The 20,623-nt window shown below is 41.7% G+C and overlaps 1 protein-coding gene across 1 annotated transcript; it reads left to right on the forward strand.

Annotated features, from left to right (window-relative positions):
* The first annotated feature begins 2,033 nt into the window (after positions 1-2,033).
* Positions 2,034-18,570, forward strand: frmpd3 (FERM and PDZ domain containing 3). Its single transcript, XM_008299290.1, has 15 exons — positions 2,034-2,074; positions 2,177-2,331; positions 2,448-2,550; positions 2,837-2,882; positions 3,553-3,657; positions 7,017-7,124; positions 10,340-10,471; positions 10,983-11,102; positions 11,426-11,562; positions 12,115-12,241; positions 12,636-12,725; positions 12,957-13,136; positions 13,281-13,416; positions 14,144-15,034; positions 15,764-18,570. The coding sequence occupies exons 1-15, from the start codon at positions 2,034-2,036 to the stop codon at positions 18,568-18,570; spliced, it is 5,178 nt and encodes a 1,725-aa protein (XP_008297512.1).
* Positions 18,571-20,623: the final 2,053 nt, after the last annotated feature.

Consider the following 20,623-nt stretch of genomic DNA (forward strand, 5'->3'; position numbering starts at 1 on the left):
TGCCGATGCCCTTGGGGATCATTTCTTGACAGAATTCCTCGGTGTCCTCTCTCAGTAAAAGGTTGGCCCCTTTGCTGAATAGCTGTTTATCTTTGCAGACGTGTAAGCTTCAGTGTCCGCCGGCTACCTTCATTGCTCTCCATTCTGTTTAGTTTTTTTTCTCTGCACTTATTTTGAATGCCAAAACTAATCTCTAAATTATGTGAAGAATTTAACGCTGTGAATGCTGTGTGGTATCCACAAAGCCACAGGACAAAAACAGACAGAAGAGCTCTTATTCCTCCCTTTCTGCTTCAGCTACCTATACTTGTATTACAGCGATGTTGGTGGCAATGCAAGATTTCTGCTTTATTTCACTTCCTGCCTGATTTTGATTTTATGTACAAAAAGACTGCAAAAAATAACTACAACAAGGTCTGTGGTCAAGGTGCAAGTGTAGGCCATTCACAACAAGGATACTCATACTGTCTCCTTGCTCAGGTCACAAATCTTGGCTTTTATACACTGCACAAGAGGTGCTGAGGTGTTTGTGACATTTACAATGGCACGCTGCAATCACACATACCTGACAAACAGCCAGTCCGGGGCACGTCCTTAAAGATCCAACAAAATAGATGCCTTTCTAGTAACTGGAGAACAAGACAGATGGTGAAAAGAGTAAGACATTAGAGGGGCCGAGAGAAGAAGGATTAATTGGGAAAGAAGTGCACTGTCAGAATCCACTGGGAGAATCAAAGGAGAAAATAATCATTCTCAATCAAAAACATGTAATCCTTTTTAGAGGCAGAACCAGCTGCTGCAGCATCATTTGTCACTGCTGTGCACCTTTGATACAGATAGATGATCCTTTGTAAGTCAGCTGAATACTGAAGACAGAGATTTTTATTCAAATCTAATCTTTTTAAATTATTAGTATGATTGAAATTCAAAGCACATGCAATGTACTGGATTTTTTGTCATGGACTGAGCCCAATATAAAGTGTATCTATGAAACATCAACCCTCATCTGATACTATGAAACAAGGTAGAGATCAGTAATGCATCACTGGAATTATAAATGAGCCATGCTCCCCCATAAGCCACTGTTATCAGAAACAACAAGTGACAAGAATATGAATCTGAACTATTGACTAATGTGACTGAGCCTCCTGTTACTGACAGTTTGTTCTCTGCCTGTGGCACTCAGAAAGGTATTTGCTCTCAACAGTGTATCCATGCATAATAATCCTAAACAGTACTATCATGTTCTTTATCAGCCTCTTTCTGTTTTAACCCATGTGCAGAATTAACACCACGACCAGAGTCTCGTCTTTAGTCAACAATCATCAGTGTCCTAGATCTCATGAGCACAACTATCTTGCTCTCTTTCCCTCGCACAATGATTTCCATTTCCATTTTTTTCTGCCACAAACACAGAAACCCACATGCCACACACACACTCGCACTCAGTCTTTCAGTAATCTTGCTTTCACTGCCTCCCACACAGGCATCTGTAAAAGAGCATGTGTGGTTCACAGCAGTACTTTGGTCCACACTGGCAGAAACTGGCAGATTCAGAGACCTTAATGTGTTACATCCTCAGCGTGCGTTATGTTACAGGTCCTTGATAATTGCAGCTTTTCTGAAAGCACGTCTCGAATGCCTGATACTTTTAGCACCTATATTTCAACGTAAAACGCCTACATTTTGACTTTCATCCTGTGCATTTCTCAATATAATAAAGGACCCTATGCGGAGCCGAATGCAACTTGTAGACAGTCGAAGGTGTCTGGGTTCTTGAATGTTAGATTTCTCAGCGTCACATCTATATTTTTCTGAGGCGCAGCATTCCAGGATGTGCTTAGATAAGCTCGACACAGAAAAAAAGGAAAAAAACGACAAAACTGTATTTTTACCGTTGAGAAAGCAGGGCATCTGACATCTTTGCTTACATCCCCTCTCACCTCTCTTCTGTTGAGCAGGTGAATGACTGCGAAACAGAGAGCAGCCTTTGCAGTGCAACCCTGTCCCATGCTGCTCCCTCCTCTCAGGGGATGGCCAAGGTCCAGGATGGACACACGAACGCATGTGACAGGTACACAGTGCTGCTGGTTTTTCTCAGCACACATATCTAATATAAAAAAAGAAAAAACATGTGGGTATTTGACTTTTTGTTGTATGCCTGTGTACTCTACAGCACTGCAATGTTAGAGGAGAGCCAGGATGGTATGGACAGTGGTACCCTAAGTCCTGCCTCAGCTCGACAGGTCACCATCCAGCGCCACCCGACACAAGGCTTTGGCTTCATTGCAGGCAGCCAGAGGCCTGTCATTGTACGCTCCGTCTCTGCTGGTTAGTGTGCATGTATATCATAGTTCGAGATGGAAAACACAGGGAGAGTAATGGCAATTAAAGTAGACTCAACGATGGCTCGAATTAAAATTTCACCTTTGCGTTCAATTTTGTAGACGGCCCCTCCTTTGGCAAGCTTCTTCCCGGAGACCAGATCTTGGCCATTAACGAGGAGACGGTGAGCGACGCGCCCCGAGAGAGAGTCATAGACCTTGTAAGGTAACATCCTTTACTGTCCCAGGAGGGAGGGAGGGGGGAGGGGGAGAAGGGGTACCAGAAGCACAGGGGAGTAGAGAGGACATGGGTAAAGAGGGTGGATCAAAAGGAACAAACTGTTTCTTCTCGCTGGTGATGTGTTACATCAACACAAACCTGTGCATGAGTCAGTCCTTTTGCAGCTGAAGAACGGCGAGGAAATGGCAGATATAAACTGGAGAAGCTCTCCAAATACCATGCTGTCCGTGACATTATCTAACCCACTCCACTCTCTGTTGTCTTTCCATAGACGCTGCAAAGACACTATAGTTCTCACTGTGCTGCAGCCCCATCAGGTAGTATAATGGGACACTCACTCTCTTTCATGTTCCTCTTTGCAGGATTTCTCCTACTCCCCATCACTTCTAACACATTTCCTTTCACTCTAAATCATATAGAAACACTGTAGAGTATTCTGTTGCAGTGCACACTAATGCAAAATACTTAAGTATTCCTGGCCCTGCTTCACTCAATGGAGTAGTTTCTTTTTCTGGTAACCCCTCAGAGCAGTTCCAAGTGAGCACAAAAACAGCAACATGAGACTTAAAGATAAAGATTGTGTGTTTATGCATGAAATCCGCCCAGACAAAACAGAACTGTACCATTTATTTAGATCACTAGAGAAGATAAAATACTGTGAATATGAAAAAAAATATTTGATCCATTTGATTCATAGGAATGGTTCTGCAGGGATTTGCCTATGTGTCGACGCTTCTAAGTTGCTATCATCTTTGTGGCGCTCAGACTAACAAGCACAACAATTTTAAATGTTTAAAATTTTCTCAGGTAAGCCTAATAGTAAAAGCAGGTTTGTAGTTTTGCAGTTGTCGCATTGCAGGCGCATTAGCCAGCTCTCAAACACATGTCTCCTCAACACTGGCAGTCACAGGGGCTTTTCTTTCATTTACGTCGAATCTTTCAAGCTGAGTTTTTCCTCAGAGTTTCTTTCTCTCTTCTGTTCCTCAGTCACCTAAGTCTGCCTTCATAAGTGCAGCCAAAAAGGCCCGCCTGCGAACTAACCCGCCTAAAGTGCGCTTTTCAGAGCAAGTGTCCATCAGCGACCCAGACTCAGTAAGTTCAACTTGTCTCTCTGAGACACGTGCATGCAAACACATGCTGTTACCCTTTTCCTCCCCCTCTTGCTGTCTTGCTGCGCCTTTTTTTTCGTCGTCATTGTTGTTGTTGTTTGATCAGCAATCAGAAAAGCCTCAAAAAAGCTTCAAGTATCCTCTTTCCATCCTCTTATTTCAGCTAGTGCTTCTCTCCTTTATGTGTGAGTGTGTTTGTGTGTCTGTGTGTGACAGAGACAGAGAGAGAGGGAGAGACAAACAGTTTGGCCTTGAATAAACTGCTTTCCTGGCTGATTTGGATTCTCACTACAGCAACCTCTGCCTCTTTTTAGAGCCACTGAAGCATTTAGAAAACAGCCACATTATTACTTAGAAATGTTTGTGGGTTTTTTTTGTTTTTATTTTGGCTTTTATTGTCCAATCTCGTTTCTCAGATGCACATAGCAGTGCTCTTATATTCGTACCAGACACATCAACATTCACAAGCTACAAATAACACTTAAGACCTTTTCAGACATGGGATATGTAACATTGCTGGCTTCATTAATCTGTTAAAGTGACAGCATTCTGGCACTCTGACAGAGGACACCTTTAAGTTAATGTTCCTCACGGCTTCATTCAGACGCACTGGCGACAGTGATGGAGAGAACCGCGTTATGCACGTGATATTTGCCACACGTGTGACGCTGAACAGTGCATCAAGGCTCATGGAATAAACAAAAGGCTAAACTTAAAGTAAAAGCAGAGCTAATCAGCAAGGAAGGACACTGTGTACTTTTCTTTACATCAGACAGGTGAGCTCTCTCGCACAGAGTTCCAATTTGTAGGCAACAGACTGAGTCAGATTCAGACCTCGGCTCCATTACAGCTGTCAGCATAGTCTTTTACTATGAAAGTCTAATCCATTTACTGAAGCCACTTTTTTGTTTTTTCATTTATTTTTTTTGTAATGGATTTTTGGGTTGTAGGATCTTTGCATTAGTTGCTTAATTATTATGGATAAATGCACATAACTCTATGTAGCATACGACTTCATTAATCATTAATGTGCTAATTGAATGTGCATCCCTGTTCATTAATGCAACATCATGCAGTTTAAACTCATGCCCTGTTGAAAGTGATACATAAATGTTACCAGGTCCAACCTAGTAAGACTGTCGTACTTTTTTATGTTATGTTTTTATGTGACTACTTTTATGTTGAAGTTCACCTCATTTAGACCAAAAGCTGACACATTCACATGCCCTCAGATTAATTTGAAATGAGCACATGAAAGGGGCTTCATATGTCAGGGTTACGAACGCTCCTGTTTCTTAACCTGGTGTAAGGGGCATCGGGAGGTCTTGTGGAGGTTGCTAAACTAAGTGAATGGCTGCTCAAATAAGCAGCCTAAATAATAAATAAAACCAAGCAGAGCGTGCCGTACTAAGAGGTTTGAAAACGTCACTTGAAAATCGGATCTGCTTGGTGATTTTTGTATCTTTTGTCCTCTCTCCCTTCGGATGAACTGAGCTAATCTAACACACACACAAACATACAGTGGAAAGCACATTCAAGCACATTCAATTGTCGTCATTCAAGCCAATGACGACAGCGCTCACTGACAACATGCAATAAAATCCGCCAGTGACAATAACCCCAATCATTTCTGGACAGTCATCTGGTCAATCAAGGATGTATGGGAGAAACAGGAGCTTACACAGTGAATAAAGAGGGAGCACAAACATGACAAGCATCAGATAATCAATAAGGAATCAGCCAAATGAGGAGAAAATATGTTCTCGTTCTATTTTCTATAAACTAATGGAAGAAGGTAGAGAACAGGATTGCTCCTCACATAAGCCACCAAGTCAGTAATCACTGAATAAAGACAACATGTGATGAGAGGCCACCAGCTATAGCTCAGCTGATTTTACCACCCATTCTAGCAGTCAATACCACGTGAGCCCCACAGTCTTCCTCATCAGACCTCAAGGAACAGAACATGATGGAGATGCTGCAATGGCAATGATCAGATGTTTCAAGTATTCCACCCTCTAACCGATGCCGAGACGTTTAGTTAATCTCTGTCTCCGGTGATCAGGAGCCACAGGGTAGTATTGATCCTCTGAAGGCTTATCAGCGTTGGCCACCCAGCCTGATGTTTAATGAGAGAGAGGGGGTAAAGATGAAGCAAAGGTATTGAGTTGTCATTTGCCTCTCAGCACACTTACTCTGCATGTGACTAACTGGCTCCAACTCCCCCTCGCTAACAAGGACAAAGGTAGTGGCTTGTAATGGGAAGTGATAGACCCACTTGCAGTGTCTCTTCACAAGTGAACCGTCGCCTAAAAGCCGCAGTATGGAGGAAGATCTGTTCTCTCATAACTCAGAGTTTAGCTGCTTCCAATCTGCAAAGAGGAACAGCTTGTTGAGCCTTCTGAAATCTTAAGTTCTCCAAAAACAGACTGCCGGGCATCTGCTGTGGACACAGCTCTCCGTTTCAACTAAATGCATTTTCTGAGCTATATTGTTGCAATAAATCCTCAACCCTTTGGTGTGATCATGTCTGCCTACTTTTCTTACCAATCTCATCATCAGATATAAAAAAATTTTAAAAATACAGGAAAAGATGAGAATTGATTTTGTTTCGGCCATGAATTAGAGGGGATTTCATTTGGGCTGCAAGGCCACTTCCTGCGGCATCATTATCACATGTCTCGTTAAAACTCTCAGCTTTATCTTATTACATTAAAATACCTTCATTCTCGTCTGATCACAACAGTAGCTCTTTGAAAGTGCATAATGAGAACTAAGTCATTTTCTTAAAAAGCCCTCAGCAAGATAAAAAAAAAAATTGAGACAGCAAGGGGAGAGTGCCCCTCACATCACATCCTCGTAACAAAGAACCAAACTGCATATCATAACTTTTCTTCTAACGAGTGCTTTGAGTAAAAGCAGTCACCTTGAATCAGGCCTCTCTTCTTGTGCCTTCTCTCATGCAACTCTGTGGTGAATGCTCTCAATCCCACCATCCAATTTCCTTTGCGTGGCATACATATTGAATGGGTAGACCAGAGAAATTGAATAAGCCCCTCTTTGATCGTGATACAATGCATCGGGTGGGCATCCTAAGGCAGAGTTTTGCTCCTTCTCAAACTGCCCAGACTTCAGTGAAAGTATCTCTCCATTGTTAACGCATCTTTCTTTCCTACATCCTCCTCTTGCGCTGCTTTATATTGCTTTTCACTCAGTAGCACAGACCAACCATTACAGCTGATTGTTTTAATTCTTGATCACCTTTTTAGGAGATTAGCACGCATACCATGTTTTGTTTTGTTTACTCAACCAAAGCTTTTTTTCTCCTTCAATCTCTTTCAGACAATGCTCAAGGACGACTCCTTGCTACTCATACCAAATGTGTTGAAGGTCTTCTTGGAGAATGGACAGATTAAGTCCTTTACGTTTGATAGCCGTACCACTGTTAGGGTATGTATTCACTGCAGCTGGACACATGGGAAAGGCAACTGAATTTCAACATTATTGTGACATTGACTTGAAGGTCCTGTATGATGAAAATGCATTTTTATTGTGTTTGGTACATCTTAAAAACATACATATAAAAATAGAAGAGAGTGAGAATATGAAGGCACTTACTTGTGTTATTCCTCTAACCTCTCTTAACTAGATGGCCTTCCAGCTTTACACACCAGTCAGGATGTTATTCAGTTTCAAAGCAGAAAATGGGGAACTAATAGTCGCCCAGCTAAAAATTCGTATAATCCTGATACCACACTGCCTGCTCCTTTCTAAGTGAGCCATTCAGAGGGAGCAGCTGCCTCACAATTTTACCAGGTTATTTTCTTTCTGGAGTTGGCTCTGTTAACTCTAAAATGCCTCAGCTACGAGCACCAAATGTTCTGCTGTTGGCAGCGAGAGTAAACACAAGAGATTTCATGCATTCCCAGCATCTCAAGATCTGAAGACCCAGTGGATTACTTTTAATATTGATGGCTACATCACCACAACAAGGGGGGAAATTCTCAGTGTTAGGACACTGTGTTGGTCGTGTGACTATAATTACCAGTAGCTTTAGTCGTTTACCCACAGGGCAGAGCTCTGTGGAAGTTGTAAAGCTGAGCGACATCCAGAGGTAGTTAAAGAGTTGAGAATGATGTGAAACCAATAAACCAGGACTGGGTGGGTTACTGTGTTTTCATGTTGCCTGTCGTGCTCCAGGGAAACCTCAACTCAACTGATGTGTACATTCTCTCCAGCTGTCTGTTCTCATATATACTGCATTTTAGTATGACAGACTTCCCAATAAAGCTGTTTTCATTTACATATTTTTGTGTTTCTGTTGTCAGACAGTGGAACAAGTATGAAATAGAGACTGAAATGCAGCTCATTAAGACGACATGTTAACTAGCAGTCACTCCAGAGCCATTTCCAAGCTGCCATTCTGCATCGCTAAATAGTAAATTTATAGTTGCAACATCGTCTGACTAACTTATCATACACATAAGTTAAACACAACAGCTGTGCTGTGACTTTAGTGATATATTCATGTAAAATGATCACTCTGAGAGAAACTTAGAAGTGCTAGAAAGTCCTAGTCTCACACTCTCATTTAAGACTGTGTCAGCTGCAGTGTAGTCAGCTATTTTGCTCCACGCTGTCAGTTACAGACGTAGAGAAAGTCTACTTCCAGAGGGGGGCGTGAAAAGCAGCAGCTCAGCTGCATTTAAAGCTGAAAGAACAGACCTAAAACCAAGTTATACAGTCATGGTAAAATGAACCATCTTTGCAGTATTTTAAGCAGAAAAATTAAAAGACACATTCATGGGACATGAGAGACTTTCATAAATTTGCTGGAAACTAGCATAATACGTTACCCTTAATTAAGTTCTAATCATTATTTTTATGGTAATAATGAAGCAAATTACTACCTGTTTCTCTGCAATGATCGCTGTAGTGATGAACTACAGTTCCCTCAGTTCTGTAAACTTTACAGTTTTAATTTCCTCTCATCGGTGTCTTATCCACTTTTCCAGCTAAACCAGGTGGCGGTTCTCTGAAAAAGAGAAAAAAAATCAGCGGTTAGCTAAACAATTAAGAGAGTTGGAGAGTTAATCTTGGACTTGTATCCATCACGTGACCAGAAACAAGACTCCAAATGAATTAATGAATACTCAGGTGATCAAATGTCAGAGTTGCATTTACAGCTTGATGTGCTATCCCCCATTTGGCCAAAGAAATCAGGTACTGTGGGGTTAACAGTGAAAAATACATGAAACATGCATTTCTCAAATTTTCAAAATAGGTAATAGAGCAGCATGTGGAGCGATTGTCAATGCAATCTTGGCCTCCTTCCTCAAATATGAGTCCTTACACATCATCAAAATCTGCCACATGTAAATTAACAATGAAACCACGAATCACTCAGACAAAGAGCCCTTTCAAGTTCACATATATACTGTAATTGTTTTGAGAACATACTTAGGCAAAAAACTGCTTTCATTTTATGAAACATCATTGTATCAGTTTCTGGAATGTAAAATCTCATTAATGTGATTAAGGTCATAAAGCAACAAATGAATTCAGTCAGACAGAGGTCATTTCTGTCTCTATGTCAGCCTCTAAGATGAGTCTGACATCTTTGAGAAGACTCATTAAATGGACTCTATTAGATTTCACAAATCTCTCCTCTGCTCATGGAGGGTGAGCGAGAAAAGCGAAGCACAGAAGTACTTTAAAGGAGAGACGGAGGAAGCTCTCTCCTGTCAGCCTAATTAAATGGAATTTCAGCATAATAAGAAAGCTCAGATCAATAATACAATGCCACAGATTAAATCAATGGCACAATAGGATGCCCAGTTGTGTGCCCATTAGAATGTCTGTCAACTAAAGAAGCTTTCTTGCAGTGTTTTAGACTACAATCTATAGCATTCTGTGGGTCCTTCACTTGATTGTGTGGCCTCCCAGGTGTCACTTAATGCACACCGCACAGGTCAATACTGTTAAAACTGCTTATCTTTGATTTTCAGGGACATCTATTGCTTGGAATACATCAGCAAGTTTCAGCTAAATCCCTAATGGAGAGCAAACCATTAGTGTGCATGTCTTATTTTACAGCTCTAAATCAGGCTCCATATCGAGACTTACAGTCAAAATACAGTAACGCATAACTTCTCTCACTAATCATTTGCAATGTCCATGACTCGCATGTTTAAGGAGGACAATGAAATTATGCAACTTATCCTGTGGCATAGCCCATGGTAAGATGTGATAAGCAATGAAATTCCCCTTAGACAGCATTCTCTGTGCATTTTAGAAAGAGGATATGAGAGAAGCTGGTCATCATTCATAGATACTGATCAGCACTAGAACAAAAGTTTGCCATGCACATCCCAACATGCAGACATTTCTTTGACACATACGAATGCACCGACTGTGCAGAATAAAAGAAAATCTATAAATGCTCTGTAATGTACAAAATGACAAACATGATATCAATGCAAAGAGCCTAAACAGAAAACACCCACCACAAGGATGCCAGTTTGACAAACTACACTGTATATAAACATGGAGGGAATTTAGGGCGAAAACAGCCTCCATACATCAAAAATGCATTTTCATTATGGTATAATGTGTTCTTACTATGGAAATGTATTCCACATCTGCTTCCATCTCTTTCCTTCCAGGATGTGATCTCCTCACTGCAGGACCGTCTCTCGCTGCGCTACATTGAGCACTTTGCTTTGGTGCTGGAGGCAGGTGGTCTTGACCAGAATCAGAGGTTGCATCTCCTGCAGGAGAACCAGCCGCTGACACATGTAAGAAACCCAGAACAGGGAAATGAGAACAAGATGTGTCTGATAACAGTTTGAATGATTTGTTTGCGTGATTTGCAGTACGAATGCAATAACAGCAGCTACACACTATCATCAATACAAAACAAAACATGCTAGTTTTAGCATTGGCTGCCTTTGGTTGGTTGGTTAGTCTGAATGGCTGGCTTTACTTGCCTTTTGGAAAATGTCTGTGTATTTCAGGGTTCAATCTTAATTAAGCAAATGTTCAATGAGTAGAGAGTGGCATCCATACCCTGTCAGGATAACAAAGTAGGCAATGCTATTGGTTTCCGAGGGTGGTTCTACATTTCATTCCATTTCTCCACCTTGATCATAGTAACTCCAAACACGTAACTCACACACAGCACTGTGAAGACACATAGTGCATTCAGAATTCATTATTCCCTGTCCACTTATGGGAAATGGTACTATGATATGTGACTAAAGCCAAAGATGTAGTTCTTATCTAGCTGACACCCTTGTATTCCCTCAGGTGGTGCATAGAACCTATTTCCAAGGGATGAAGTGTCTGTTCCGCATCTGCTTCTTCCCGAAGGACCCTGCAGACCTGCTAAGAAGGGACCCCGCTGCATTTGAGTACCTCTATATACAGGTAAAGTACTGGATTAAAGGGGGATTTAAACGAATGTCATTCAATCTCTTGATAATGTTGAAGAGCTGTCTCCTCGAAGAGCAGGGAGCACCAAGGAGGATGGTTAGTTTTATTTAATATTTCTATTGGGTTGTGTGTACCTTGGCTGTGTCTGACTGATTTTAGGCTTAGCTTTCCAACGTTCACATCAAGTGGAGATATCCAGTGTCATAAATCTGACAGCTGTCACGGACAATTAAACTAATGACCAGATTTGTAGTATTTTTCCAATCTTCCAATCTTTTAAAAAGCTGTTCATAATACAATTCATCATGTCCTCACAGAGTCGCAATGACGTCATCAAGGAGCGCTTTGGCATGGACTGGAAATCTGACATTACGTTACGATTGGCCGCACTACATATCTACATCACTGTGTCCTCTGCAAGGCCCAATCAGAAGATCTCTCTCAAGCATGTCGAGTAAGTCCCCAAACTAAATTAGTTTCAAATGAACTTGTGAGAAATTCCGGACAAAACTTGATGTATTGCATTTTTTCTTACCTCATTACCAATTCTGAGTAGCATATCAGTGAGCCCCATAGTGAAGTTTGTTCATTCAGTAATATCTAAATGATTAATAATTAATCCCAGTAGTATTAAAAACTCAAATTACTCAAAGACCATTTTCCTTAGGTCGTTATGAGACAAAGAAATCCATTGCTTTGTGAAATTACATCTCTCCCTCAATTTGCTCATTTATTCTTCAAAACCTCAACCTAGCAAGTAATTAGCTTCTGCTATCACAACCACAGAAGCAGAACAGATTCACTGTGCTTGTAATAGACTTAGGGTGGCCATGTCAAGCCAGGAGTTGTAGAGGATGTAAGCGAGGCGTCACCGTGTCTTCCCATGGGATGAAAAAAAACTCCCTTGTGCCCTCTTTTATATCTTACTTGTACTCTGATTAAGAACTCCACTGTTTTTCTCTTTTGTATATACTTCTGCCATCTTTCTCTCTGCTCTCGGACACAGAAAGGAGTGGGGACTAGAGCCTTTCCTTCCACTCACTCTACTCCCAACGGTGAAGGAGAAGAATGTGTGTAAAACCCTGTCGCAGTTGCTGAAGACCTATCAGCATCCACCACCATCAGGCAACAAGGTCTCTCCATTTTAAACACTTCAACACTAACAACTATATCCATTTCCATGATTGAAATATCCAGACAATTCTTTGTGGATAAGTTCATTGCCTTTGGTTATACTGCTATTATAGCACATTTATAATAATGGTAAATATATACAGACCTCTTGATTGCTAATAATGTACAAATCTCAACACTCAGAGGAGATGTTACTTTATTGCATTGTATGGTTTTGTCTGCTTAATAACCAGTCCTTTTGACAAGCCCTTCATCCCTATAGATGTAACTGTTGCATAAGATTTTATTAGCAACATCTGTGGCTCAACAGTGCCCCCAGGAGGATGGAGGGAGTGCAGGAAAATGATTCTTGTTTCAAAGACGAGTGTTTATTCTGTATCATTCTGTTGACAGGTCCCTCCACTCCAAGGAAAGCTGCAGTACATGCGTGTACTCAATGACCTCCCACCTTTTGGTGGAATACTGTTCCACACAGTTGGACTGGTAATACATTTTTGAATCTTTGCATTTAAGAATACATCTGTTTTGCTTAATCTCTCCGTTCAGTTTTAGTATGAGTCTTTAAGCCTGTGCACATATGTTCACAAGAGGTTTGCTTTTAAAATGCACACATTTAACATTTTTAAGGACGTACTTAAACACTGGATTGCAAAAGGCATATATTAAAGTAATATACTATGTAAATAGTTTTAAACTACTTGTTTTCTTCTACAGGATGAGAAACAATCAGCTACAACACTACTGGTGGGCCCCCGACATGGCATTAGTCATGTGATTGACCTGAAAAACAATCTCACAACAGTTCTGGCTGAGTTCAGTCGGGTTTCCAAGATTCAGCTCTACCGAGAGAGTCAAGGAGTGGCTCGCGTGGAGGTGTCGATTCATGAGGCCAAGGTATTACAGCTGAAAATGACCAGTACAAACTGATGCACAGTTTTATAAATATTATTTCATCAGGTCATAACAAAATGAGCAGGCAATGCTCATTGCCTGTCCTCTAAATAGTCTCCTAATTCCCCTCCCTACCACCCCCCACAGCCCCTGGTGCTACTCATGGAATGGCCTGATGCCAGTAATTTTGCGTGCCTCATCTCTGGCTACTACAAGCTGTTTGTAGACCCTAAACGGACCATCTACTTTCGTACCCCTGGTCAGTCTCATCTGACCAAAGCAGGTAAGTGTTCTATTATTTCATTTCAAACAATTATTTCGATTAAGCAAAAGGCATCAAATTTTAAATGGAAAAATTACAAACTGATCAAATATATACACAGAAAGGTACATTTACAGAAAACAATAGCTTTCTTAAAAACTTGAGATAAAAGATACTACACAATTAGAGTGATACATGTCAGTTCTTTCAGCATCATATTAGACACTGCATGTCAAGAAATATTTGGCAACCTTCATTATATGTTCAGTCTACATGGACATTGATGGACACTGCTTCTTCATTGATTGAAATCATACTGTAACCAGTTTATCCTGGAACTCTCATCCCATGGCGCCCTCTGCTGTCTCTTCTCATCTCCATCTTGACTCATTGGAATGGAATACTGCACTTTTTTTTCCCCCGAGCTAGAATACCCTGGAAATTTACAGTGAATTGTACTTTTTTCTGTAATCATCAACATTTACTGTTGAAGCATGAACAGATCCTCTGCCATCTGCTGTATCAACCTGTCTACATTAAAGAAGAATCGTACCATCACATCATCACATTCCACCAGAATCTAACACTCTAACCTCAAACAAACTTCAACTTTCAACATCCATCTCTGAAATGAATAATCCCCATGTGACCACCAGCTGTCGCCTCTGCTTTTCCATCTGGATCATCTCTATCCCTTCCAGTTCTTAACACCTCAAATTCTCCACTGCTCTGACAATTCTATCCTTAGATTACAGAAGCTCCCACCATGCTCACCCGCGATCTGGGGCAACCAGCTTGCCAAGTGGAGGGCGGCGAACGGACGAGAGGGACAGCTCACACAGGGAGTCAGGTTCTTCAAGAGCCTTAGTTCCTGCAGAACCTCAGCATCTAGGCCTGTGTCATGTCCACCTCCGAGAACAACAACAATTTCAGGAGTTACAAACGCATGCTGAAGCTGAACTCGACATCAATGAGAACTTTATTTCTCAGGAGCCCCCTGGACGGCCCCGCACCAAGTCAGATCCCACCCAGCACAGCACAGAGGAAATAGCTGGGGTTTCAGAGAGCCCAGCAGTGGAGAATGCAGGATTTAGAATCCGAGCCCAAACAATGGGTCAATCCCAGAAAAATTCACGATACTTCTGTGACTCCTGCAAAGCTAGACTTCGGGCAGAAGGTCTGTCAACCGGAGTGAACTTGAGTGGGAGCTCAGGAAAACATTGTTCCGGTGCTTGTGCCTCCCGAGATGGAGGTGCTGTGGACCTCATGGCCCTTCCACCCCCTGGAAATGAAGAGGAGGATGAGGAAGAGGTAAATGGTGGCGGGGAGAAGCTGCAACCACCACCACCTGCTATTGCTGCCCCACCACCTGGCTTCAGGGACAACAGCTCTGATGAGGATGACCCAAAAAGAGGAAGAAAGGCTCGAACCAGTGCCACTGCTGGAGTTGCCTCTGGGAAGCTTGCCCAAGCCAAGGAAGATGTGCCTGTGACGCTGATTGATAATGTGGCCACAAGAACAGTCCGAGATCATGCCCAGGAGCTTGATGATGCTCTGGTGTCCACCTTACAGGCTCTTGAGGCCTTGGCAGCCTCTGAGGACTACCCCCATCACCCGCAACAGCCAACACAGACTGCAGGTCAACAACCTCAGTCAGACCATGACTCACAGAATTAACAGTAGTGCTTATCCAATACAATGCTATGTTTTGAATCAATCAAATCACATTTACAGTACACAGTATTGATGCAGATTTTTTTTAAATGTACAGTACATAATTTCTAAAGTAAAATGGTTATATAATGGCAAGTAATTACATAATTTGTATATGTTCAAAACAACTTTGATTAATGAAAGTTGCAAACTGGAAAAACATTCAAGTCGAGCTATAAAAATGATGGCTTCTATCAATTGAAAAACATGTTTTACACAACTAAAGAATGAATAGTGGACAATTGTACAATGCTGTGTCTCAACAAGTCCAAAACTAAACAGCTCTTTTTTTTTTTTCAAGATTTAATTAACATATAGTAGGACATCTGCTCATCTTGGCACAATTCTCAAACACCCAGATAGATTTGCATGCAAAAGCTGCAATGCTGTTATATTTAGGTGAAGGAAGCCCACCAGGGCATGAGTCTGTCTGAAGATGGGCTATAAATTTAATTCCAAAGGGCAGATTTTGAAAAATAAAAAAATATGCCACAATTCATTTTTTATATTTTCTGATCACAGTCAATCAACTGCTACAGTTCAGTTACTACAGAACAACACTATTCCATTTAGATTTAATTTTTATATTATGTTGTGTTATTATTTGTTATTCCGTGACTATTCTAACAGTGCATTCTGTTGCTTTCCTCCTCAGGGCTGATTGTCTTAGCTGCCATTACACCTGAATCATCACTGGACTCGGGCCATGAGACCAACTCTTCTGAATTGACAGATGTTTCTGAAATGGTGTCGGCTATGAAGCAGAACCAGAACCAGGCCTACCTGCTGGCTCACCATATCAACAAGGAGCGTATCCTCTGTCGCCGTGACTTTCCTCTTGCTATCCCTGGATGCACTGCAAAGACCATAGGGACTGGAGCCTTCTCTGTGGGTCAGATTCGTGCTGGCTGTCCACCCAAGCAAGTAATCCTCAGCAAGACTGTTCCCTTTAAAGTCAGCCCCAACCAAGACTCAGCAATACTCAGTGTTGTGACAGAGCAGGGGGGCAATCAAGACACTACTCAGACTGAACAGAAAGCAGAAATAAAAGATAACTCTGAGCCCACCAAAGCAAATACCCCTGATCCCCCTTCTAAGCCACCTGAAGAACTTAAAGTGTCTGATGCTTCACTAGCAGCTCAAGTCAGTAAAGATCACAAGTTGTCAAATTCTTCTGGGGAGACACTGAGCAAAAATGTTTCTGATGTTATAAAGGGGAAGACAACAGCACCTCTTAATACAGACGCAACAAACAAAGCCTTACCTATTCTCTTGCCTGTGGACAGAACTGCCTCTGCCAAGAGTTCGCCCTCTAATATGTGCCAAGATGCCGAGACTGCCTCTAGCGAGACCATGAAGCCTTCAAGCTCTACAGAACTTCTGCCGGTTGATGACCTTTTCTGCACATGCCCAGTAAAACAGGAGCCTGGCCCTCAACTAAGACTAAAAGATCCACAGGTTCAAAAGATAGTGGTGTTTCAATCCTCCTCGCCCACAGATGATGAGCGTCTTAGGGCCAAAGGCCTCCAACTGGCTAACAGCAAAGAAAATGCAGTGAGAGTAGATCCTAGTTTAGCAAAACCCAGCCCGCAAATACAAACCAAGTACTCCCCTCGTTTGCCCGCAAAAGCGGAGAGAAAAGAAGCAGCTGAAAGCAAGACTGAGAGTGCCCAGGGCAAATCCCACCCTGAGTCACAGAAATGCCCCATAAAATCCTTACCTATTTTAGATGATCCAACCACCCCTAGCCCTTCTGTGGACAAAGTCTCCACTCTCCCAGCTAGAGACTCAAAAAAGCAAGGCAGTGGTAAGGGAAAGTCCCAGCGCAGTGCTCCTTTCTTGAGCTTTAGAAATCTTCTTTCAGCTACATTTCCAGCAAGAATGCGAAGAGAAACAGATGAGCGAAGGGCTCAGTTGCAGAAAGTTCGCCAATATGAGCTGGAGTTTTTGGAGGAGCTGCTGAAACCCAAGTCATCACAGGGAGAATTTTTGCCCCAAGGATCATCACCTGTTCCCTCAGGCACTCCTTGTGCCTGCCAGCTCCGCACCAGTCCTGTCCTGAAGGCCCCAGGGATCTCCAGGGAGCAGCGACGCAGTTGTGACTGCAAGCGAATGTGCAGGGGCATGCGACTACCCGACACGCCAGTTGGCTCCACAACAGAGACACAAAACAGAGGCAGAGAGAGAGCTATCTCGAAGACTCCTCCAGCAGTCTCCAAATCCCCTCACACTCAAGGTGCAACAAGGAGACCTCAGACCTTGGAGATCAAGACCACACGAATACGATCTACCAGCCTTGAGTCAAGAGAGCCACGAGGAGAACAGGGCTCCTGTTTACCCACCTGTACTTCTCAAACAGATTGCATGGGAGCACCACAATATAAGAAGCTTCAGAGGCGATACAGCATCGGAGAGCTGGATAACAGCACGAGCACACCTGTGTATGCTGAGGTGAAGCCCAAAGCCAAGAGTCTAGAGAAAGAGATGGAGAGAGTGAGGGCCACAGGCCTGAGGCTCCCCACTCCAGTCGAGCCAGTCCACACTCAGTCTCACCAGGCAGAAGGGAAGGGGAAAAGGAGTGTGTTTTTCATTCAGGGAGAGGAACTACTGCGTGAAAGCAAAGAAGGGACTGGGGAGGTGTTGCTCACCCTGCCCTGTGAAGATAGTGATGACAAGGATAAATGCTGCTCATTCTGTTTCTGCTACAGGAAATGTGAGGCAGCAGATGAAAGCAGTGAGAAAGATGAACTCTCATATTCCATACCCCTTCAAGTCCTTCCAGGCATGGAGCTGGACTCACATACCTTTCCAGTTGTAAGTAAAACACTCCAGGTTCTCAATGCAGAAGACTGCAGTGGGGAGGAAGAAGAGGAAGAAGAGGAGGAGCCGCAGGCACAGGAGATTGACCTGAGAGCCTGTGGTACACTGGAGGGAAGTCTAGCACGAGTTCAGGCACTGCAGGGGAAAACTTTCAGCTTGCCTGATGGTTTCCTAAATGCACAATTGGATGCTAATGAATTGCTAGCTATCCTGCGTCAATGCGCTAACAGCCCACAAGCTGAGGGTGAGGCGCGTCTTCAGCCCTCACGGATTGCAGAGTACAAACAAGAGCTTGCAGTGCGCTTCAAAGAATTCAGAGCATCATGTCGGAGAGTGGCAAGTGTTGAAAAAAGCCCAACGCGTATGCTCGCTGTTGTCTCAGCTAGCTTTCAAGTGTTGTGTGAACTAACACAGACTTTCATCAAGTTGGTCAGAGGGGTTCGTTCAGAAACCCAAAGGTTGCAGCTGTTGAGAAAAGTTGAGGAAGTAGCTATCAACTACACTTTGCTTTTGCGTGCAGCAGAAGAGTCTATGGGGCATTCGAGCAGCTTGCCAACAAAGACAGTGTGCCCTCAAGTTTCCTCCAACACCAATAACATGAGCTCACTCACTCGACCCATCAAAACTCTGCCTGCCCAATAAGAAAAAATCTGGCAGGAATGTAATCAGAACAGTCCAGAATGTGGGTGGCTACTTTATCCAAAATTATTATTTATTTATTGTTTACAATTTTTACAATACGTGCAATGAATCATCCTCAGTAAGAAGTGCAATGCAACTGTTCCATCCCATGTTTACAGGCCCTGAGGTAGCCTTGTGGATCTTGTTTTGAAATGTAAAGATACACCAAACTAATGCACAATGGAATAAGAACCCTATAACAGACTGGGTGATACAGGGCTAATCACCTCATATCAATATTCACAATATACATACAAGTCATTATAGTATAATATTTTATATGTAAATGTATATTTGAGTTGTGTCTACTTAGCAAATAATATAAAGTTTTGTGACGAAAAAAGGTGAAGAATATATTTGAAATGTAATGAATTAAGAGAACTATAAAAATTATAATACATCAGAAATAAATGTATGCTTTGGACAAAAATATTTCAGAGATCTCGTTAAGTAGCGACTTCTGTAAATTGCGTAGTCCAAAGGGTTGGTTGGTTAGATGGTGATGTGTGTATGTTTGTTAAATTTTCTAACTGTTGTAATGCAAAACTGATCTCTGTTGGCTATGTTGACAGTGTCTGACGTACTGATACAAGAGTCAAAATGTAAGTAACAGTGTTGGAAAATGAAAAGCGCTAAAGGACAAGTATGACATACTTAACTATACTGATCAAGCGAGGCCCATTCTCTCACTATAACAGTACAGGTATGAAACACACACACCTGTTCAGGGCAGACAATGTAGCAGAGACCCCAGTCACAGTCTTATCCACTGTACAGTAATGAGTGCTGTTACCTCACTCAGCTGTAGAGAAGGCATACCCACAATGTACTTAATAACGCAAGGAGTGTATTTTACACAACCACCAATACATAGCTCACTGCATCACTATCGTGAATCATAGATTTAAATATAGACATCCACTTGCAAGTGAGTAAGCTTACCACTAGGATTTTGCACAACCTCTGAAATTAGTTCTGAAGTTGAAATGTATCTTTTAATGTTTGATTCGGTGTTTTTTATTCACTCTGCTGCTGAAAAACTCACTTGAGTCGACACCACTAGTTTCTCATAACTCACCTCCTCAAAGCTAATGCTAACCCATTTCAAAAAGATTCATTTGTTTTTATTCAGGTTTACAGATACAATATAAACAAATTTGCTTTCTATGTGCTGTTACACATTGTGCAATCTAGCAAATATATAAGAAACACACAAAGTAGTTTTCTATGTATTTTAATAAAACTAACACATCATTTCCTGTCTGAAATCTTCTTTGTGTCTCATCCTCTTGTTACTCCTGGAAGTTAATCGTAGAGGCTTTATAGATGTGCAGGTTTCAGGACACATTTGTGGTGTTTACGAGCATCTCTTTTAACAGTTTTTCCTCGGCTATTGATGTGGCATCTCCATAACCATATGCAGTGTTTCTCCTTCATTGTACTGCATGTTTTCCCTTACGTATTAGACTGTCAGGGCAAGATACTGTGACTACTGAAGGTGATGATACTGTTTGTACAGATAATTTTCCTATTCTGAAGTAAAGACACAGGCAAAAATGAAAGGGTATTGTGGCAATATGTTAATGTTTTGCAAATGGCATCCAGTGTGGAAATGTATAATTTTACACTGTAAATGTAAATAAGATAAAACATTTGAGAGAGTAAGAAACACTTTTAAAACATTACTTGTAACATTAAGATTTATTCAAACTCTTCACTACTTTGTAAATAGGACAAAATAAAACATGTCAGTAAGGTAATTATTTATAGTAGTAATGTAACATAGAGACTAATAGCAAAACATATATTTTAAAGAATATATTATGAGCATAAAGCATGGGACATGTTTATTTTTATAAACAAAAATATCAGACAATGTTTTCTCATCAACACTTAAACATTTCAACATTATAATAAACATTTTCTGTGGCTGTCATTGTTCAGTTGCTTTGCCAAACTGTGTGGATTAGTCTGTGTTTCATTCACACGATGGACCCACCATGACTTGATCCAT

The sequence above is a fragment of the Stegastes partitus genome, unplaced genomic scaffold, assembly GCF_000690725.1.
Source record: "Stegastes partitus isolate 25-593 unplaced genomic scaffold, Stegastes_partitus-1.0.2 Scaffold1400, whole genome shotgun sequence".
Classification (NCBI taxonomy): Eukaryota; Metazoa; Chordata; class Actinopteri; family Pomacentridae; genus Stegastes; species Stegastes partitus.